General features: G+C 36.8%; 3 protein-coding genes across 3 annotated transcripts; all 3 read left to right on the forward strand.

Annotated features, from left to right (window-relative positions):
• The first annotated feature begins 4,289 nt into the window (after positions 1 to 4,289).
• LOC144665407 (uncharacterized) lies at positions 4,290 to 8,077 on the forward strand. Its single transcript, XM_078526664.1, has 6 exons — positions 4,290 to 4,461; positions 5,174 to 5,248; positions 6,170 to 6,229; positions 6,707 to 6,780; positions 7,500 to 7,694; positions 7,955 to 8,077. Exons 1-5 carry the CDS (start codon positions 4,386 to 4,388, stop codon positions 7,659 to 7,661), a joined length of 447 nt encoding a protein of 148 aa, XP_078382790.1. The 5' UTR covers positions 4,290 to 4,385; the 3' UTR covers positions 7,662 to 7,694; positions 7,955 to 8,077.
• Positions 8,078 to 9,871: 1,794 nt separating this feature from the next.
• Positions 9,872 to 13,964, forward strand: LOC144665421 (uncharacterized). Its single transcript, XM_078526680.1, has 5 exons — positions 9,872 to 9,934; positions 11,223 to 11,359; positions 12,531 to 12,598; positions 13,073 to 13,267; positions 13,932 to 13,964. Exons 2-4 carry the CDS (start codon positions 11,281 to 11,283, stop codon positions 13,232 to 13,234), a joined length of 309 nt encoding a protein of 102 aa, XP_078382806.1. The 5' UTR covers positions 9,872 to 9,934; positions 11,223 to 11,280; the 3' UTR covers positions 13,235 to 13,267; positions 13,932 to 13,964.
• A 549-nt stretch (positions 13,965 to 14,513) lies between these two features.
• On the forward strand, positions 14,514 to 21,621 carry LOC144665372 (cilia- and flagella-associated protein 299-like). Its single transcript, XM_078526615.1, has 9 exons — positions 14,514 to 14,642; positions 16,027 to 16,080; positions 16,632 to 16,708; positions 17,698 to 17,788; positions 17,937 to 17,975; positions 18,142 to 18,180; positions 18,548 to 18,667; positions 19,087 to 19,161; positions 21,230 to 21,621. Exons 1-9 carry the CDS (start codon positions 14,535 to 14,537, stop codon positions 21,326 to 21,328), a joined length of 702 nt encoding a protein of 233 aa, XP_078382741.1. The 5' UTR covers positions 14,514 to 14,534; the 3' UTR covers positions 21,329 to 21,621.
• Positions 21,622 to 22,486: the final 865 nt, after the last annotated feature.

Raw genomic sequence — 22,486 nt, forward strand, 5'->3', positions numbered from 1 at the left:
GTCTATTGAGTGAAAATGCGAGTCCAAAAGATGTGTGATTTACAGCAAGGAGCCCAAATGTGTGACCACTTTTAATTAATTCACATTCTTTCGTGCAAGGCAAAAATTGTTAGTACATTAAAAGTGGTCACCCTTTTGGGCTCCTCACTGTAAGTCGAAAGTTGAGACACTGAGACATTTGCTATAAAAGGGGGGGGGGGGGGGAATGGGTTTGTCAGGTAAATAAAATTTTAAAATACAGTACTTTGTTTCCGGTGGTGTTTTAGTTGTGCATTCCAAGGAAAGGTTAGTTTCTAACCAATGTTACTGTAATTAATAAAAGGCAAATTGTAAGCTGCTTTGATCACAAAATTGGCACGATTTAATTCGTACAACTCTAATAAGATGTCTTTTTTCACGACTTTTCACAATGGAAGGCAACATATTTTGTAACTTTACTAGACAGCTAGGAACTTCCACAACTTTGGCAAGAATAAAATGTCTTGAAATAATGTATCTAGATTGCCTCTTGTTTAAATGTGGCTTAAAGTTGTCTGCACTGACTGTACAATCTGTAATGTAAATTTTGTGCAGTAAGTCCAAAAACTTAATATCACTTAAAACACGCAGTGCAAGCTTAAGGAAGTACAAGTTTCCAGGAAGTAAAGTTGATATAGCATCTTGATTTACTCTTGTTAAATTTAAATGGGGCTGAAAGTTGTTTGCACTTTCTGTACAATTTGTGATGCAAGTAAGTAAATATACAGTACATGTGGAGTCTAGGAAGTAGAGTTGATACAGTGGTTTGCCAGTAATGAATTTGAATTGAGAGTCTTTCAGTAGCAAATCCAGAGATGTTTTACACAGTTTATTTTTTTAACTTAGGTGTTATTGCTACATGGTTTTCGCTGTGTTTTTTTTTAAATATATCTGCCATTCATAGTGAGGACTGGGCTTTCTATATATTGCATAGAGGCAGAATAGAGGCCAATAACCAGTTCCAGTCAAAGCAGTTCCAATGCAATAGCCACATTCACACATTCATGCTGCTTCTTGACAAAGTGCAGATTAAACATATTGAAGCAATTAGGACAAAACACAGCTGTCAGTGGATTCTTTGAAAACTGTATTTTGGATGTTTTCTGTTGTTTTTTAATTCTGTTCTGTAAACATAATAAAAGAAAGAATCAATTGTTAAAATTGATTGCAACATTGCAACAATTTATTGCAACATAAGTAGTTACTTAAAATTTTCTTTTTCTGAAACACATCTTTCTACATGTACACTATGCTTCTTAAATCATTTACTAGTTATTATGGTCTACAAAAATGTATATACTCTTTTTTGGTTGCTATTAAACCACCCAGCTTTAAGGTCACCTTAGTGTGTCTTGAGAACACCAGTTTGGACTCTTGATTTATCAGTATTTATTTAGATTTGTGTAAATGTGATCAATTGTAGTTCTTTTGTCAGTGGTAAAGCCTGAAATAAGTTTGTTTGTATCCATATTTTACAATCACTTGTTTATATTTACTGCTGCTTTGCACACCATTATTAAGATCAATGTTGAAATCTGACCTAGTAGTATACGAAAACGTTCTGTTGACAGAAGGGATCGCGAATGAAGCTCTCTCAATGCTTAGTAATCTATAAATTCCAGCAAATTAAATATAACAACATCTAGCAGATATTTAGCCTTTTAAAATCGTTATTTCGATTCCATAAATACTTTGTCCATTATGTTATTCAATAAAGTACATGTACAAGCAAACTGATATAAATTTTTGATCGCTCACCTCAGCAGTTGTGGCAATATATTCTTCTGCACTTCTCCTCTTCAGTTAAAGCTCAGGTTACAATGTCGCCAGTAGTTCAGATCACAAATATATCAATCCTGATGTTTAATTAGCCGTGTTTATATTGCTTTCAATGCTTTATATCCAGTTCAACTTCAGTCTTGAAAGGCAAAGGTCTGCCGAAACAGCACTCGCCAGCTGACTCCAAGCTCGTAAACCACAATTTAGTTCGGTGTGTCGATAAGGTTTTTGTGTACTATGATATCTCAATATGTTTGTAAGTGAGCGCAATTTAAGCTACTAATCTTACTTCGAGTCAAGGCTTCTGGCTGCGAAAAAAGTCTCGAATAACCAAGATGGCGGAGGAAAAGCCATATTCTTAGTTACCAATCCCCCTCGGTTCGAATCATCACATCGCCCGTTGTAAACCCAACCAATTTATCGCTTCATAACATAATGCTCGAGACTAACGTCCTCGCCTAAAAATTGTGAAGAGGAAGAGCTTGCATTGTGACAGAGGGAGGAGAAGTGCAAAAGGAGCTGTGCTCGTGGCAGTTTAATAAACGATGCTTGTGATCGCTTTCGTAGGCTTTACCTTTTTTAAAGGCACTTAAAGGAGCAATGTCAGATATTTTAAGTCATATTTTCTGAGTCACTTTCAAATTGTACAAAACGTCAAAACAATAGTTTTTAGATAGAAAAACAAAAAGGAGTAATAAAAACGCGAAAATAAACAAGGATGGCTTTGACTGACGGAGATTAGACATTACGATTGACAAACTTGAAAAAAAATTGCCTTTTTTTTCAAGATGCGTTGTTCGTGATGTAGCTCCTTTAAAAACTGCAGATAGTTTTCAGACTTGAACCGTTCTATACCCAAATCTGGAAAACTTAATAATAATAATAATAATAATAATAATAATAATAATAATAATAATAATAATAATAATAAACGTAAATCTTGATTGCATTTGTACTTTGAAAAGAATTTCGCATTCTTCTCTTACCTTCCACAAAAGGCCTAAATTTTCTGTGATTTTACTTGAGAATAGGTGGAAAATTGAAATGTTTCAAAACTGGTTGCTGCATGTGTGCAGGGTTTAGGCCATCACCGGCACTTTATGCCTCGCCAATTACTGCATGACGAGCAGATAATGAAACACCACCTTGTACCTATAGAGTGATTTGTCCCCATCCTTCTTTTGAAAAAATGCCAGATTTAGTAAATGATGCAATTTCTTTTTCAACAAAGAGGGCTGGGAATGAATCAAACCATTTTGCGTCCCAAGTCCCTATCTCCATAGCCATTTTCGTTCTTCTTAGCCCGGCGGGGCATTGGCACGAGAAATTACGAATACATGTTAGGGAATACTGCGAAAAATGATAAAAATAAATTCAAGCTTCGGTCTTGAAACTTGATTCGAAGGCGAACTGCGCCTTCGGAAAAGTTCAAAGTAAAATACTGTACATTTTTTTACATTGAATCTTTATAAGAATGTTGCTGTAAGAAAAAGCGGTTTTATAGCAAAGTTTAGGGAAATTTAGCATTGTGACACCAAAACTTCAGTTTAACGGTTGAAAAATGCGTTTTTGAGAAAATTCAGTACTGATAGGGCCTGAAGATTAAGGATGCTTTAGAGCTAAAGACCATCAGGAACAAGAGATACATTAATTTAGGACGTCTAAATAGCCAGTGAAAGATAAAAACTCAGGGGCCTTCCAGTTTTGGATTTTAGAATTTTGCCGATGTCATGTGGATACGGAATAATAACGTTTTACAATGCCGACTATTCAATAATTGATGTGCATGGACGATTACAATTGGTGGGCGCCAATTTTAATGTCGGTTGGCTGTCATCTTAATTGTGATTGACAATAGCGTAAACGAGCGTTGGCCGAGTTTCAAATTTCGGCGTTAATTTCTGTTGTGGAAGTGCTTGTGTCCTACTTGAGTTGCCACGTTGTCCAAGGTCAGACAAGTTAGTTTGTCAGACTCTTTCAATTTTTGGCTAGTTCAGCAGTATGTTCGATCCCCCGAGTAGATCTAGCTTGCTCTGAACTCTGACTTGGAATTTAGTATTACGGCAATAAAAAGTGTGCGTGTTACTTAACGACTGATCAGTTTCATTCTTTATTTAAAAAATGTTAATTTTTATCTATCTCGCCAACTGAAGTTTTATTTTAAAATAAACAATTAAGCTAATTATTTACAAGGCTGAAAATACTTAAATCCAAAGGGAAAAATATGGACAAACATTAAACATTTGTAACGAGTTTCTTTACCTTCAGTTTTGATTTTATAAGTAAATAAATAATATATCATACTTTTTAACTTACATTGATAACAAATATAGCATTTCGTGTTATTCAGCTGAATGATCACGTAAGCAATATTCAATGTTTACCGAAGCGTTTAGATGTCAACGATATTATGTCAACTGGGTGTTAGCCGCAGCGAATAAGCGCTTAGCAAGGCAACACCTCTTTGCATACTTACAACCCTGGAGCAAGTTGTTTATTCACCCATTCGTCACATTCACCAGAGAGAGACGTTTGCGCACTTCCAAACAAGTTTATCCAAGGTTGAAAGAGCCTAAAGTCCAAAGAAGATGTCGAAATCTGGCCTCGTGGTTGCTTTTCTGTTTATTGCTTGTGTCTCTGCTGTTCGTGTGAAAGATATTCAAGGTACGTCTGTTATCTACTCCAAACGGTGCATGCAATACTCCATTCATCTAGCCACTCCTAACCGGCGGTTACGCAGAAACATAGCTAGTGTGCAAAAATGATTATTTTCAATTGCAGTTTCGGCGAGCTGTGTAATACTCCGTTAAACTCTGCGACGTATAAATTGTGTTATTTGGCATTTTTTTCTCGTTAAGTTTTCTACTGGACTTGCAATTTTAAATTTTACTCCCTTGGGCGTGAAATATTATTAGTATGGGTTAAAGAACATGCGACAGTTACAACTTAGACCATTTTTATCTGAAGTGTAGCCCTTTGCCTTGGAGGTTTTTGTCAATAACCTGTATGTTACAAATGTGTAACGAAAACATGCATGCATAGTCAAATTTTAAAACATTGCTTTTATTTGTGGTGGTAAAGATATCAAACTTATTTTGATTTCGAATGATGCTATGCATTCGATGACTTCAATATATCATTTGAGCTCATTTACCTTGAGATCAATTAATTAGCCTCGCCAGATTTAAAACAAAAATGTGCTTTTCCTTTTCCTTCTGCGTTACATACGGAACCATACAAGGCCAGTTAAAATTTCTTGATTTTTGTTTAGGTGGAAGAAAATTAGAATCTAAAATAAGTTCGCTATGCTCGGCTTCACTTGCAATCGATTGGGATGTTCAATTCTGTGCCATTTTTTGACCTTTTTTTCCTAAAGGGCGAACATACGAATACGACGAAGGGAATCCAGCTGATTTGCTGTGGGAAAGAGGAGTTATTCCGGAGTATGAAGGTCAGTAAAATTGTTTTTAGAAGTTAACTAAACACAACGAAATACGTTCCTTTTCCAACGGCTGAATTTATTGTTTGGACGCGCGCCAAAACTTGAACAAAGCCAAATGTATGCAAAATTAGAAGAGAATGCTCATATAATGCTGCACTCGTATTGTGCCTGATCATTCGTGAGTGACTAAAAAGAAAAACGCCAAAAAATGGTGTATTGTTTAATTTAACCAGTCCTAATCGATAAGTTCGGTCCGCATTATCATCTAAAAAAAGATCTTGGTATCCTTACCTTACCTCGAATTTTCTATGCATATTTAAGAGATTCAACAATTCGTTACGTGGCGTACGATATAAAAAGAGTCAAACTGTCGCATATAAAATTTGCGCGCGTAAATAAATTAGGGAGAATGTATAAATAGCTTTAGTTTGATTTTTTCAGCCCATGTTACAAGCGCCATGTAGCCCTCCATACAATTTAATCATTCTGTTTAAGCGCGCAAAATCACGCGATGTAAAAATCCAATTTAAGGGAGGGCGGAAGTACATATTACGTTCCCCCTTTTCCTAGACTCGGATTTTTTTAATGGATTTGGTACGGAACAGACAACAACAAAAGGTGAAAGAGGCTTAGAAACTTAAAATAGCGAGAACACTTAAAAAGGCTTTGAACGTTCATCGGATATCGGTTAATTTGGCATTCAACCGTGACATTTGCCTTGTACTAATTACACCCTTCATAAATCTTGAAATAAAAAATTTGTGTTACTTGTTCCCCCCCAGGTACTATTCCTCCCTCCCTCCCTCTCTCCCTCCTTCCTTCCCTCCCTCCCCTCCCTCCTTACTTTCCTCCCCTCCCTCCAAACACATCCTTCCCACCTTCGGTCTGGGCAATTCTGTCCTTTTATAACAGTTCTAATTTTTTTGGCAGACGATCCGAATGTCTACAGAGATACAGCCTGGCTTTTGGATAGAGTCATTATGGATGAAGGTCAGTCATAATCGCGTGGTTTTCTAGCTTATATTTTATTTTATCCGCACTGCGTTACACTCTTTTGTTTATAAGAACTAATTTTATGAGAATGTTGAGGATGGAAATGACCAAAATTTTAATAACGAATACAAAACTTCATACGGGCAGGGTTGTAACTTGCAATAGGCACTTATTTCGTCTAGATTTTAATCCGTCCTTTAAATGAAAAGCAAAATACATTCAGAAAATAATGCCCAGTTTCTAAGTTGAACAAAATCGACTTTTCTGAAGAAATACCTTATGAAAAACGTTGATAAAAGGCCTATATTTCAGAGCTTCTTGATTTCAAAACTTTTCGAGGGCGCTACCCCCTAGCAAGATCTTGCCTAGTATTTGCCTGAAGTCTGGTTACCTCCCTGAAGGGGGGAAGGGTAGATTCTACTTAAAATAATTTTCTTATTTTTTTGTTCTATTCATGCCAATTTCATTTTACAGCTGTGATTGTTCACGATGCTGACCACCCGGCACCAGTTGTAATTTACAGGTTTGGGAGTGGAAATAAACAAGAGGTATTTTGAACCTTTTTTGTAGCTGTTCATCAGACTACGAACAGGCTCCCGAGTGGGGTCTCCGCGAGCGAAGCGAGCGGCGAACGCGAGCTAAGCCCCGCTCTCCCGCTCGCTTTGCTCGTGTTCGCGCGTTCGTCGCTCGCGGAAACCCCACTCGGGAGCCCGTTCGCAGGCTACGTGGCTGTTCATTAAATACGTCGCTGGTTTTTTAAAGTAACAACTGTGCTACGTTTTGACCATAGTTGACTCGGTTTAACTTTTCTTTAGTAACTTTGAAGGCATTAGCTCATTGATTTTAGAGTACCCCTTGTTATAACAACACAAGCTCAAGCGTGGAGAGGCGGTGTAGAGTTCCCCTTGCCTAGTTCTTGTACGGTTTTTTTTCCAGGCCTTCACGGTATTGTTTACGTCACTACTCGTTTCGGTAACGTATGCCATGTGACCCAAAACAGGTTGACCTAGGCAAGAGAGTTCCTTTTATAATACAACTCCATTGCTCAGTTGGTTTTGGGATGTAAGTTCACACTCAAATAAGTGTTTGAGGGTTATCATTTGGCTTGATTGCATTGTAAAATCAGTTAATAAAGATGATAGCTCAATGGGCTAGGAAAAACACGAGTCTGGATTTTATAGAACGCTGGTAGGTCAGCTTTTTCACATTCTTCAAGCTATTGATCGGAACTGTAACCTTTATTCTTTCGCTTTTCTTTCTCTTCCAGTGCGTTGATGGAAAGAAGACCATACCAGCACAGTGCCAATGGACTGGTTATGTAATTCTTCAACAAGGCGGAGATCCGGAAGAACTGAAGCTAACAGTGGCGAAAAAGTACTGCACCCAGGCTGGACTGGACAGGCCTGAGGATAAAGTCATTGATTGCTAAAACGCGCTGTGGCTTTAGCTACTGAACGAAAAGGTTTGTTTGACTAGAGCAGTTTGCGATCACGTTTAGTTTGTAAATGCTAAAAAAAGCCATGGGAAAAAAATGAAAAAAAAAAAACTGCAGGCAGCCGTGTGAACCAGCGTATAAAGGAATTGAATAATCTTGCCCGTGGCTTGTATCAGAAATACATAATCCATGGACTTCTGCTTGTATTGTAATTAAGAACTTATTGCATCTCTCTTATGTTTGCGCCAGTATGTTATTCGCTAACTCAATCTTTTTTTTTCTTTCAGATTTGCCTCTGTGGACATTATGAAAACACTATAAGCACGAGTATCTTTAAGCATGGTGTTGGTTTTACTCCATACAATTAAGCTCAAGTTGATAAAATCTCAATAAAAGAAGCCATGAAAAAACTGTTGTACTGTCGTCATATCTCTCTGCACGTATGCTGTTGTTGATGCTTGCCATACTTCAGTGGCATTGTTGAAAAGGAAAATGATCACAAAGCAACACACAAATAAGCGCTAAACAACAGTAGTACTGGTTGAAACCCTTGAAACCGTTTTGCTAAAGAAACAAACCAATTAAAAAAAAAATAACTGTCTTCAAAACTGGGTGGCAAAGTTGGCCGGGTCAGTGTTGAAAACCCGATTCCTCAATACTGCACTGTGCATCCTTACTGCGCAGAATTTTACGCAAGATTCGCGTGCGCACATAAACTAAATGGAGGCTTTTTTGTACGGTTTGGCCCGAGAAGAAGATAAATCATCGTATTCTCGTAAACGAGCATGGTGACCTATAACTTTATTGCATAATTTTGGTGTACAAATTGTCCTTTTTGAGTTACCGTATTTAGTAGATTAAATTTTTCATGATTTGAGTTAGGCGTTTATTCGAGGGCGGCGTTTATACGAGGGCAAACAATAGTATGGTAACTAAACATTTGAATTTTAAAAACAGAATTGTCTAAACAGGCATTTTCAAAATCTTAAAACATTGTTAAATCAGGGAAAATGTTTCTTTTGAGGCTTCCTCAAACTTGATTACTACTGCATTTGCTTTTTGACTCTATTATTGGAATAAACGCCACATCATGATGCGGCGTTTATTCAAGGGCAGCGTTTATTAATATTTCTGCCCTAATGTGCGGCGTTTATTCGAGGAAGGCGTTTAATCGAATAATCACGGTAGAAAATTATCGAAGAAAATAATCGGAGGAAAAAAAGATATAGCTGATCGAATGCGTGTACAAAATCATTAATAATTGACTCGAAGAACTCGTTAATTCGATGTCGTTTGGGTTTTTGTGAGTTTTATTCCAGAAGTTATATATTAGGTTTTTTTATGCTCGAGAGTACGATTGGTACATTATATATCATTTTTTCGAGCACGTTGACCAATCTAATCTTATTTTGTTTTAAAGTACTTGGTAGCTAGGGAACATTCAGGTAAAGTTTCAAAAAATAGTTCGACAACTTTTTTTTTCTAAAGAATCACATTTCTAAGGAATCACCTTAAGCTAGTCCAGAGCAAGAATTTCGATTAATGCTTAAATCTTTTGCATAACTTTCGGTAAGGATTTTTGTTAATATTTTCGGTCGTACACATTTGAGTTCGACCAGTCTCAAGCTCCACAAAACATAAGCCGAAATTAAACTCTCTCTCAACTTTAAATCCTGGAAATGTTTTTTTTTTTCTACAAGCATCCAAAACACGCTGCAATAAACTAGAGGTGATGACGTTTCCGAAGGGGGTCTTAACTAATTTTCAGAAAATTTGTCAAAAAACAGTGGACAACTTCTATGTTAAATGGTCATGTGTTCAACAAAAAAGTTTTCTTGTAGCGTGACAATCGATAAACGATATTCGATACGATATTCGAGCGACAAGCAAGGTCAACGTTTCTTCGTAATTGTTTACACAGTCCCGTTGTACATACATAACTTGTTTCATACGTTTATACTTTGTATCAGTCCTTTCTAACTTTTCAGGATTATTTTGCTGAGTGTTTTTCGCGGCGATTTCACGTTAACTCGTTCGGTTTTTTATTGATTGGTCGATCGCGACAAAAAGTTGTTCAAAATCCACAGACTGCTTCATGGCATCAGGCTTGACTGACGTCATCCCTTAAAAAGAGAGCCGACTGGGAACGAGGCAGCATGTACCTGTAGTTCCACTGGTAACTGTTCTAACTTTCATAAAGCGACTCAGCAGGGCATTGGAAAGTTAAAATCATTTCTTTTTCAAAGCAGAAACAAGGGCAAGGCACAGTAAGTCTTTTTTTTTTTTTTTTTGCTACCTTATTATAGGAAATTGACGCTTGTGTTTTAAAGGTATTTGAAATTAACGCGACTTAGATTAACGCGAATTGAAGGAAAAATTGCTTCCCAATAAAGTAAATTACTGAACGCGAAAAAGTGGTTTAACATTTCAAATAAGCGCGACATAAACAACGAAAAAAAAATGTTGAGACAACAGGAACAAGTTTACTTTAACACTAGGCGTATAATTTTAAACGGAAACAATGTTCTTGGTACTTAATTTCCCCAAACGTATAGGTTAAGTGAAGGAATCTATCCGCTTCGAGCGTTCTTCGACGTTTTAGTGATACCGGCAGTGATATTTTAGTGATACCGTTTTAGTGATTCCAGGCTGATAAAATAATCCTGCTTTCCTAGGAGTCAAAAACGTCTGGACCGTATCGCGAAATTGAGGCCAAAATAATGATAATTAATGGAATTAACGCTCCACTTAATTAACGGCGTGGAAATAAACGTTAATTAACAAAAACAAACGCGACTTTGAAATTTTTAAATTGGAAATTTGGAATAGCTTTCCCAGTAGGAAAGAACAGTGACAAAAGTTTCCTAAGAAATAGATATTTTGACCAAATGATATTCCAGAGGCCCAAAGGAGCCTTGCTACTGATTTAAACTGCAGATATTTGAACAGCCAAAATAATTTTTTGTTTCGTAGTTAAACCTTAATAAAAAAAAAGTCCATTTTTATTAACAATTATTGCTATATTAGAGCTCTGAAACTGTTTAAAAGCGTCTTTGGCAACGGATAGCTAGGATGAAAATTGACTACATCCTGAAAAATTGAGGCTCAATTTTTCAAGTTGTTTCCGCGTGTCTTCAAAAAATTAGATATTTCTAGCCGAGGTTTGATTTCTCTCACCAAATTAAGGTTATATCTAGAGTACCAAGGCTCACAAATGGAGTTAGTTCTCTGTCAGATTTTAGGAGAAAGCGCTTAACGTCCCTTGTTTTTCGTCACACTGTTCTCTAAAAAAAAACTGCGTCGGGGAATATTTATTACTACAAATGTCTGGTTTGGTATGTTTAACACGCAGTTAAATTTCGAGAGTTTAAGAAACAACTAGCCCCTTTGCTTTAAAAGGAAGATGAAAAATGTAACTTTCCTGACCGAGTTTAGTTACACATTATCGGGTAGTATGCAATTGACGGAAAAAAAACTTCCTCATAAAGAATCACTTTGCATACTATATCCTTGGAGGAAGATGTATTCACGTATTTATATTGCATTCATATTCAGCAGAGAGAGACGAAGAGCAAGACTATCAAGATTGAAAGGTGTCTTATTTCCGGTGAAGATGTCTGCGTATTGCCTCGTGGTTGTTCTTCTGTTAGCTGCTTGTGCTTCAGCCATTCCCGCTAAAGATACGCCGCCAGGTGCGAAAGGCATTTGCCATTTTACTTCAATCGTATCTATAATAAAATTCTTGATTTCTTTTGGCTCTGTGCGCGCCTATTTGTCGCGTAATCATAACTATAACAAAATTCTGGAATCGATTGGCTCTTAGCACACCCTATTTTTTACCAAATTGGTGGGCGCGCAGCTTAAGTGTCCAATTACATACTAACAAGGTGACCGATAACAAAGTTCGCGTCCTAAGATATATTCAACAAAGTTCTTGTGTTATACTTATGATTAATTGATAATAGCACTTCGTGTCGACAATTCTGTCTGTTATCATACTCTAGTTAAACAAATCAGACTTCCGCTATGCGGTCGTCCGATTTTGTTAATCACTCGAATGATTACAGACCGTATTGGATTCCACTCAATCCTATTACTATTTAATGGTATCAACAACAAAATTCTTTTGTGAGAAAAAGTCAAAGATATATTCAATTGGTTGTACAAAAAGTAGGAAAACAGCGAATGGCGTAAGTGTCCAATTGCAGGTATCCATACAATTTGAAGTTGCTTAAATTGGATACCTGTAATTGGACACCCGCGTGATCGCGCGCTGATTAGTAACAGTAATTGGACTGAATGGAGTACAATTCAGGGAGTAATCGGGCGAGTAATTTCAAAATCGGCCGAGCGCGCAGCGCGAGGACGATTTAAGAATTTTGTTATCGATACGATAAAGAGATTTATAACATAGAGAGCAAAATTACTGAATGGTGATTGGCTGAGACAGAGGGCATTTTTCCTTAATTTTGGTAATTGCCCCGGGAAAAATTACTTGATCCTATGTTGCTTTGCATGCACAAGGAGTTCTACAAGGGTTACGACTTTTAAAGGTTTCAAATGTCATAATAACTTGCGTGACGAAGACAGTTATCAATGTTGATACGTTATGCCAGCAGAACACACGGACCCATTAGGGCCCTATATTTATAGTTTCTGCTCAGTAAAACAATCCGACTGCTCGTCCTTGTTTTAATTCTTTGAGTGATAGAAAACTCAGGCATATAGTGTTATTCGTCATATATTAAAATGATACCAACCTGTTTGCTTTAAAATAAAAGACGTATATAAAACGTCTCAGGGTAGATTTTCAATAAAAATTGCAGCTTTCTTTTTGTGCTTTTCGTCTATCTTTTTTTACAGCTGGAATTGTTCACGACCCTGTTCCACCAGTCGTAAATTACAGGTTTCCAAGCGGAAAAAAAGAACCGGTATTAACAACTTTAATATGTATTATTTTTATCAGTTTTGTGCACCGTTTTGTAAAAGTGGTTTCAAACTGAGAAGCCAACTAAAAATGATATTTTAGTAACTGTTCCTTTATCCTTTCGGGGCAGTTTTTCAGTAATTCTAACGATAGTTTTTCGGGTCTATTTTACATTACACACTTTACTAAATACGAAAACAAAAACCCAAGGGAGGAGAGGGTGGAGGGTTCAAACAACTTTGCCTTTATCTCTCCCTCCATTGCATGGTCTTTGGCCTGTAAGCTTACAATAGCGTCTGTACTTGATGGTCACATTTTTGTTTTATTTTAAAATCGGTTTCTGAAGACCTTGGAGAGACTCGAGTTTGCATAAATGAAGCCCTTCGGGGTAGCTTTAATCCTTTTTTTAATATCTGCGAGCTAGCTATCCTTCGGACCTGCAGCTTTACGCTTTTGCTTTTCTTTGTTTCTCTTCCAGTGCATAAATGGAAAAAAGACCATACCAGCACAGTGCCAATGGACTGGATATGTGATCTTACGACTAGGCGGGGAACCTGAGCAATTGAAGTTAAATGTGCCAGACAAGTACTGCACCCAAGCTGGCCTGGTGAGGCCTGATGACAAAGTCATTGATTGCTGAGAACAGCTGTAACTTACACCACTGAATGCCAAGGTTTGTCAGACCAGATCAGCTTATGATCACTTCCAGGGGGTGAGGGGTGCGGATTGAAAGTACCGCGGGCAGTCGTAAACTAGTTAGTAGCTTGTAGCGTTGAATAGTCATGCCATGGTATAATAATTAAAAAGCCAGCTACGCTTAAGCTTCAGACGGCATTTACAACATATAAATGAACCGCATAAACTGCAACTTCGTTCCCAGGCTTTTCCCTTGGTAATTTCGAAGAGAACCAATTAGTTTTGAGGCTAAAATTAACACCTTGCATTGTGTTCAATTATTTTCAATTAATTTGCCTTACACTGATTAAAGGGACTAAGTCACAGCATTTCAAGTAATTCCAATTTTTTTTTCATTTATTAATAGCTGTAGACTTCAAACTGGCAGAGCAAAAGTCATTTATTGGTAAAATCACTGCCACATAACAAACAAGGATGATTTTCGAGCATTGTAAATGACACTTTCATACAAATTGAGATAAACGCCCGACTTTTTCAAGTTTATCCAACGTAATCCGTTTAAATCTTCTCGAATTTTGCCCATCCATGCCCCTTTTTGGCCTTTCTGTGTTTTTTGAGTTATTCTACAAGTTTAAGCCTTTATTTTGATATTTCAGTTAATTTGTAATCAAGCCGGAGATATGTTTTCTTTTTTTTTTCAGATTCGCCTTTGGAAACATTATAAAAGCTCTGAACACAAATGGGATCATGGGCCATGGGTCTTCAATAATAATAAAACGCACAAAGTTTAATTTTCGCCTTCGTTTAGTTACGGCCACGTTATTTACTTACTCCTTGCAAGTATCAAATCTACATTTCTTTTAATCTCAATAAAATAAAGAAGCCTTGAACAAAACTGTTGTAATGTCATATCTAGTGCTCGTATACTCTGATTGTTGCTGCCTTGTCCCCCAGGCGCCGATCGGACGGATGGTTGAGGTGTGAAAACATGGAGCGCTAGTCGAAATATTGGCCAATAAACCAGTCAGTTACAATCAGTCTCGTTTTATAAATTCATATTGTTTTATTCAAAACTAACCAAGGGCATCAGAGCTTGATAACGAACCCTGTGAAGCACGATGCACAAGAAGAAACGAGGAAAGAGAAAATTAAAGTTTGATTATTTCCTTTCTTTTGCTATATCGTCCTTGACTGTGGTTGAAAAAATTAAAAATCGCCCCACCCCTCCCCTACCCATCGACGAGAAATGAGCCCGCGAGAGTATCCTTTGCGCGGTTTCTAAGCAACGGAGACCAAAATTCAAGATGGACGAAGAAGCGGTCGGAGCGACGGACAACATTGTGACAGAATATGCTACATTCGAAGACTTTCTGGACAGTCAGATCACTCCATTGGATCTTTACTACCTTGAGGTAATATTATTACTTTTTTATTTCATTGATTTGAGCTGTGGTATGAACGTTGCTGTACATTTTGAGCATCAGACATTTGTTGTCGTTCCTGTGAATAACTGTCAGACTCTCGAAAAAATATGTAAGCTTACAAGTTCTACTGTACATTCAGATGTTGCGATCAATCAGTATTATAGGATTTTCTGTTTCTATCAGTACCTAAAGCGCATTTCAAATACTTATCAGGTTTCTTTACCGCGTATTCCCTTTCTAAATGAAGATTCATATTGTATACAAGCTTATAAATACACTCTGCGTTCGATGATAAGAAAAGATCCAACTGATCCAAAGTTAGCCGGCGAGGGCGGGTGAAACTCGAGCCGAAGAAGCCGTCTGCTCTCGCAGGCTAATCAAAAGTGGGTTTCGGCTTTTGCTACACAGACATTGGAATCGCGAAATTAAAGACCCACATATTATGGTCAGTTTACTCCCTAACTACAGTATCTTGGTACGGTCGTCAAACATTAGCTCTACTTTGCTGCAAAGGAACATGTCAAACTGTTTTAAGTTTCCTTTTGTTTAAAATATGTTTTTTTCAGTGTCATCAATTGGCAACTATTAATTGCTGTGGAAAATTAAAATCAGTTGTGCCAATTTCAAAACTAACTGATTGTTAATGCCGGCCAGTATTTTGACAATTTTTGCAAAATTTAGTTCCTTTAAACATTTGTTTTTGGCAAAATATCAACGCTCGATTGCAAACCAAATCAGAGTTTTTTTTTTTAACAGTTTTGGACAGGTAAATAACCTTCAAAACTAATATATTTAGCTGAGATGAAAGATCTTTAGATGAAGCAAGAAGTTATTCTGTACTTTGCTCACCCTGTGCGATTTTTTTACGAGTTATGCAGTTTTTGATGAATTAAGCGATCTGATGCGATTTGAGGTCAATTGTGCGAATTCTAGTCGCCAATTTTGCGACCAACTTTCAGGATTTGGTCGCCAAAGTGAAAAATTTAGTCGCATTGGCGCCTGTATTAGGCGCAATTTGATGCCCTGAATATAAACTGAACTTTTTATGGCACTTACCTCATGATGCATATATGAGTACTAGTTTAACCTGTTTCAAAACATTGGTGCACCTTGGGCAATTGGCCTAATTGCTGTCCCTAACTCTATTATCACCTTGTTAGAAAAAACTAACTAGTTAAAATAAAATAAAAAATAACTGCAACATATCCATACCCATGGAAGTTCACTGGAATTTCTGAGACAGTGAAGGGTTCAAACCACAAAAAAACTTTCCATGGAGAGAACATGCAATTATTTTCTGAAACAACACATTTAAGTTAGGTGTGACTGCATGTATTATAATATTAAATATTTGTTTGTTACTGTAACACAGGATGAAGAACTAGCCCGACAACTTGTTGAGTTAGGCTACAGAGGAAGTGGAGAGGTAAGAGAAATTCATTTGTCTCATGTATAATTTTCAATAAAGTGCAAGTTCACTTAATTCACAACCATTATCAACCTAAATTTAAAAATCACTGTAAAAAAATATAATAATATCCAGAACAAATGAAGGCATGACTCACTTGCGAGAAACCCTTTTAATTATATAATTATTAGTTTTCAAGAAAAAACACACGGATTTAAAATTTATACAACATGTTTCAGATGTCCTGCATCCATCTTCAGTAGACCGCTAGTCAGTGTGACATAAATACAACATTTTGTTTTTTCAGTTATCCAAAGACATATATCCTTGTTGTCATTCAGTAATTAATATAATTTCTACTTAAATTGTATTTATATCACACTGACTAGCGATCTACTGTTGTTTTATTGCAAATGAAGATGGATGCAGGACATCCAAAACATGTTTTGTAGGATTAAAATCCGTGTGTTTATTTCTGATGATTGTTTCTTGCCGGCTGTTATTTCATGAATTTGGAATTATTAATATATTATTGAAATTACAGCTTCAATTTATTATTGTTGCACTAGGTTCTTAAACGGGAAGAATTTGAAGCCAGGAAGCAAGCTGCTGAGGCTAGCAGACTGTCAAAGAGAAGTCAGCAAAAGTAAGACATGGATTTTGGTTTATATCTTACCTTGCTTGAGAAAACAACACTCACCTGACAGTATTAATTTTAGAATTGCAGCTCATTCCAACAAATAAAATATCCATTGGGAATCCATTACCTTTGCAAATACTTCAAAATTTTATGCTACTCCAACAACTCAGCTCTGTCTGTAATTATAGTTACCTTACTTATTCGATTAAGCGCCCTGGGCGCTTATTAAATTTTTGGACCTTGAGAGTGGGCGCTTATTCAAGGTGGGCGCTTATTCGAGGCTGGGTGTTTAATATTAAATTTTAACCATTTTTACCAAGTAGTAAGTTTATTTTGCAATAAAAAAATGAATAATTATAATTAAAAAAAAACTTTAACTGGTTTTGTAAGAAACTAAGAAAACCCGGTCTTCATGGAAGCCTTTTACTTAGTTGTACTAACTCAACTGAATTGCAATATCAATAGTAACTCCTCTTTTGCACCTCAGGGTTTTTTAATGAGGGAGGTGTATGGGCGCTTATTCGAGGATGGGTGCTTATTCGAGGTTGGGCGCTTAATCGAATAAATACAGTAGTTCTTTCTTATAAGACAGCATAGGGTTAGTGGTAAAATCTCATGGCTCATATGCAAGCCCTGTAAAAACAAAACAAACAAGCAAAAAAAGAACAAGATTCAAACTAAGGTAGCTTCCACTCATGAAATTTGACTAATCTTCCACAAGATGGATACATATAACTTCACGACTCCTATTCTATCTGTGTAAGATGTTATTTATTGGTTTGTTTGTTTATTTATTTTTTCTTTAATATTTTGGTCATTACATGTAATCAAACAACATTCAAAATTTGAATGAAGACTACAAAATAATTATTAATTAATGTAGACAGCCATGCAACTTAACATATATTATAGTCACTCCGACCAATGTATAAAGTCTAGATCTAGTTTTATACAATTATTTTTTTTTTTTTTTAATTGTTTGGTTTGTTCTGTAGAACTTTGGCTAGCTCAGGTAAAGATCTTAAGGATCCATTTTTGAAGGCCTTAGCACAACGAGAGGAAGCAAACAGAAGTGGAAAAATGACTGTGAGTGATTTGTAAAGAAACCAAAGTCGTGTTATTTATAGACATCTTTCACAAAACAGTCTGGAGTCCTAATTTGAAAATGAGACATTGCAAATTATTATACTCATTTTTTCTCTCTCTTATTTTCATTTTATTTTATTTTCAATAGTCTGTAATCTTCATCAGAGACAAGAATGCCAGAGGGCAGGTAGACATGTGAATTTTTTTATATAGTTATCATTGTAAATTGCTGAACACTTGATCTACACAGCTTTTCTGATCTTTTTTTTGGAACAATTTAATATTTCTGGGTAAACATTTTTTTTTTATCTTTCAATTGATAATACATTTGGACATTTTTATATTTATTGCAGGAAATTTCTGGCTACATCGACTATGCTCATCGCTTAAAGGTGAGAAATGTTATGATTTATATACATTGTTACTCACAAGCTTTTAGCTTTAACTATTATCGTGTTTAAATAAAGTTTATCTATCTATCTTAATTACATACATGACTTGTACAGTTGAATGTGTGGTTTAAGAATTGATGTCTAATTTAAATGACAGAACCATCTGAGTGTATTGATCTGGAAAATTCACAGTGAATTAAAGATTTTTTATTTGCCCTCTTATATCCGTATTAAGGTTGTTAAACTACTTGATGCCGTTCACTAATGCAGCAAATATAAATATTTGATCTACCCTGTACATGTAAATTTGAACATGCTCATTTTTTACGATTTTAAGTTTTTTTTTCTTTCCTTGTTTTATGCTCAGACTGAAGACTTTGAACCTTATTTTACTGGAAGAAAAAGGCTGCTGCCCAGACCGTCAGATTTAAGCTTTTACAACTGGGAAACACAAACTGCAACCTCCAATCCCACACCAAACTACCAGGTACTGTGAATGTATTTTACTTAATAGTGTTTGGATTTGGGTGTATAATTTATGCCACATTCCTCCTCCCCCCCCCCCCCCTCCCCCCCAGGCGATTTTACCATGCGATGATGGAAACTGATGCATGACGATGGTGATTGTGTGTCCTTGTCCCCCCCACCCACCAATGGTGTGGAGCCTCGCAGAGACCCTCCTTGCACGACAAGTAATGGTGTGGAGAGGTGGTGCCCGCCCGGGACACTCCATGGACGCGGGGACGCGCCAGGCACCAGAGTGGACGGCTGCGCGGCCGGCCGCACGCACTCGTCTGAGCGGCCCAGGAGTATTGTTAGATGTGATCATGTAAATACATGTACAGCTGTACATGTATGTTTATGTACAGTAATTATACTGATTAAATATTCCATTCACTTCCTTAGGTTATTGCAGAAAATTCGTCTGGTTTACTTTTTAAGAACAAAAGGGACAGAAAAATCCTTAATGTGGATCCAAAGGTACATGTAAACGAGATAAACTAAGAATAAAGCCAGGATCCGAGCCAAGATTTGAGCAAGGATCCTAACCCTTTTATAGAAGCTAACGGCAAGCAACCCAAGCTAAAGTAAGTAGGCTAACTGGAGTGCTAGTTACTTAGGCTAACCAAACGCTATTTAGGCTAACTGGAGTGCTATTCAGGCTAACCGGAGCGCTAGTTATTGGCTTACAGGATCCTGGCCGGAATCCTTGCTCGGATCCTGGCTCGAAGTTTATGTATCCTCAAGGTAAACTTGATTACGTGTGTACTGTGTACAATCTGTCCATCCGTCTGTCTGTCTGTCCCTGCAAGGTTGTCATTAGTCAGGAAATGGTTAGGGAACTCACCATTCACTCACCAAGTTCTTGAAAGCCAGGCAAAAGTCAGGGAATTTTATTTCGAGGCAGAGGCAAATTGACATTTTAAGAGAAAAGCCAGGGAAACTTCAGACTATTACACCTCTGATTTAATACCATTAAGAGGCTGAGAGAAACCTTTAGGTCAATGTGAACTTAGTGATGATGGTTATCTTTTGGAAGCAGGGCTGGCCAGGCCGCTTCTGAAATTTTATTTTTATCAGGGAAAAGTCAGAGAATTTTGTTAACTGATTTTGTGGCAACTATGGTCTGTCTGTCTATTTACCTTTCCGCCTGTCTCTGGCTTTCCTTAGATCTTTCTGTTTCTTTTCATTGTTTATCTATTAATGAAGCCCTGTGATCCGGGGCCGGGCCCAGCCCCCCGAGTGAGAGGCAGAGGGAGGATGGGGTCGGGCCGTGTCCTGCCGTGTTGTGAACTCCCCCGAGCCCACAGGGACCAAGACGGATGGCGGGTCAGAGGCAGCACCGAGCCGAGCGGGGGACACGAGGAGGATGGGGCGGGGCCTGCTGCCGTGTTGTGAACCTCCCACGAGCACCACCCTGATGAGACTGCGATCCAGCAGATCGAGCCCACACCAAAGCCAGCACAAGCGAGCAGGGGAGGCGGAGGGAGGCCATGGGTCGACCGTGGGGACCAGCTGTCCCATGCCGTGTATGGAATACTTCATCTTAAGCTTCTTCCTGTTTCTGATCTACTTTTCACCAGAGACGCTGTGCAAATGTACAAATGTATGAATAATTTGGCCCCTCTCTTTTTACTAAGAGGTCACAGACTCTCAGCTTTCTTACTAGGAATAGAGACAGCCTTCAACTGCCTAAATGCAGAACTGTTCTGGCGCAACAATCGTTTTTGTTCCGCGGAGCTACTATCTGGAATTCTCTTTCATAAGAGTAAAGGAACTGTAGATATATAATGTCTTTCAAAAATCAGTTGAAATCAGCACTTTTGAGCAGCTGGCTAAACGACAAGTTTAAACTTCTCTGAATCGTTTTTATTGTATTTTTATATAGACTTTCTCGTATACAGTAAAAGCCCACGTATAAGAACCTAGATTTTTCCAACTTATCCTAAAATAATAGGTTCTTATAGAAATGGTATTTAGTGGGATTTTAGGCTACTTAGGTTCCTAAATAGGTTCTTAATTTGGTAGGGACACTAGCTATCAGCCCAGATAAGTCATAACTACTACAAGGCATATGTAATATAGAATATATTGCTGTATTATTTAAATATCTAAATTACAGTTTAGATGATAACCATACAATAAATTTATCTTTCCAAAGTACTAGCATGCATGTGTAGACTATTTTTTTTTTTCGTATTTTCATCTGTGCCTTCATTTTTGTAAAAAAAGAACCTATTGAAAATTTTAGGCTAAATAGGTTCTTATGAAAAGGGGGTTTAAAATGAAATTTTTAGCCTAACAGGTTCTTAAATTTTAGGTTCTTATACGCGGGTTTTTACTGTAGTAATGTTGTAATTAAATTGTTGTCTTTACATGTAATTCTCATTTTTAACCATGTAAATTATTATTATTATTATTATTATTATTTTTTTTTTTTTTATTATTATTTTTAAATATGTAAATTGGGTATGAAGATCCATTTGGAGAACCTAATAGACTTTAAACTTCTTATTCTTTGTTCACTGTTATTGTTTTTCTCCAACAGGCGTTGACACCAGGGGACAACTCAGCTCGAATCTCGATTGAAACAGCCAAATATACTCAAGTAGTGATTTACGATCACATTACACGCAGAAAGACGTAATGCACAGATTAGTGTCCACTTTAACTTCCATGAACAATTTGAAATGTAAATATATTTCTCTATGTAGGAAATAAATAGATAAAAAAATAGCATTGTTGGAAAACATGTCATTACGTTTCACTGTATAAATCTCGTTTGCCTCGTCACTTTTTTTGTGACTGTATAGTTTCTTCCTTTTAATGAGTTTTTCGTTTTTCTTTGAATGTAAAATACAAAAAAGGTCAGGTCTTTTGGGCCATTCATATACATGAACTATTTCTTTCTCGGATGAAATAAAAAAAAAATCACATTCACGTTGTGTTTAAAGTTATTGTTGGTTCGACATTTTTCACGGCGGTTTATTTTTCTAATGTGTGAAAATGACACAAAACGAAAAAACTCAAACTGGTTTTTTTTTTGGAAATAAAAAAGGAGATTTTTTTAAAAAAAAAAAATTATAAAAAATCTATTACCACTATCATTTTTGAAAAAACCCCCCCTTTTTTTTTTTTTTAAAAAAAAAATCGTAAAATGCTTTTCATATTTCCTGAGCGTTGTTAAGGAGGCTCGATGTAGTTTCTTTAGCGCTAGGTTGATTATTTTGAAAATGAAAATTATCCGGAAGCCGATGTTCGATTTTTGCCAAAATACACCATAATGTTCTAAAATGATTATGGGGTATTTTGGCAAAAATCGAAAATTGGCTCCTTTGATAATTTTCATTTTCAAAACGACCACCCTAGGGCTAAAAAAAACTACATCGAGCCTCCTTAAGCCCCATATAATTCCCAAACCGGCAAGTCATGACAATTTATAACAGTAAAACTTTACGCTTTTTTTTTTTCATTCGCCGCATTTGAAAACATACTAAGGCGATACAACTCTCTGATAGTCTGATGTTTTAATCATTCTTTTGTCGCCAGAGGCCGCATTCCATTTAGTCTGCACCAAGACTGTACTGATGCCATTTGGTCGGTGTCGATTACAACTAGACGGCTAAATCTTAACAATTAGACTACAAGCCCGAGTTTTCTATGAGCAAATTGTCAACGAGGCGCAGCCGGTTTTATTTCCCATTAAAAAAGGGGGGGGTTTTTTTTTTTTTTTTTAAAATAGTTCAACCCAAAACCAAATTTTTTTTACATTTAAAAAAAAAAAATAAAAATTCCCCAAGCGCGC

Source organism: Oculina patagonica, chromosome 9 (genome assembly GCF_052425735.1).
Source record: "Oculina patagonica isolate OP01 chromosome 9, crgOcupat, whole genome shotgun sequence".
In the NCBI taxonomy this organism is placed as follows: domain Eukaryota; kingdom Metazoa; phylum Cnidaria; class Anthozoa; order Scleractinia; family Oculinidae; genus Oculina; species Oculina patagonica.

Excerpts from the sequence above, each read along its gene's own strand:
- LOC144665421 (XM_078526680.1), top strand. The coding sequence starts at position 11,281 with ATGTCTGCGTATTGCCTCGTGGTTGTTCTTCTGTTAGCTGCTTGTGCT. Across the intron at positions 11,360-12,530 it reads CGCTAAAGATACGCCGCCAG|CTGGAATTGTTCACGACCCT; the intron begins GTGCGAAAGGCA and ends CTTTTTTTACAG. Across the intron at positions 12,599-13,072 it reads CAAGCGGAAAAAAAGAACCG|TGCATAAATGGAAAAAAGAC; the intron begins GTATTAACAACT and ends TTTCTCTTCCAG.
- LOC144665407 (XM_078526664.1), top strand. The coding sequence starts at position 4,386 with ATGTCGAAATCTGGCCTCGTGGTTGCTTTTCTGTTTATTGCTTGTGTC. Across the intron at positions 4,462-5,173 it reads TCGTGTGAAAGATATTCAAG|GGCGAACATACGAATACGAC; the intron begins GTACGTCTGTTA and ends TTTTTCCTAAAG. Across the intron at positions 6,781-7,499 it reads GGAGTGGAAATAAACAAGAG|TGCGTTGATGGAAAGAAGAC; the intron begins GTATTTTGAACC and ends TTTCTCTTCCAG.
- LOC144665372 (XM_078526615.1), top strand. The coding sequence starts at position 14,535 with ATGGACGAAGAAGCGGTCGGAGCGACGGACAACATTGTGACAGAATAT. Across the intron at positions 17,976-18,141 it reads ACAAGAATGCCAGAGGGCAG|GAAATTTCTGGCTACATCGA; the intron begins GTAGACATGTGA and ends TATTTATTGCAG. Across the intron at positions 19,162-21,229 it reads TCCTTAATGTGGATCCAAAG|GCGTTGACACCAGGGGACAA; the intron begins GTACATGTAAAC and ends TTTCTCCAACAG.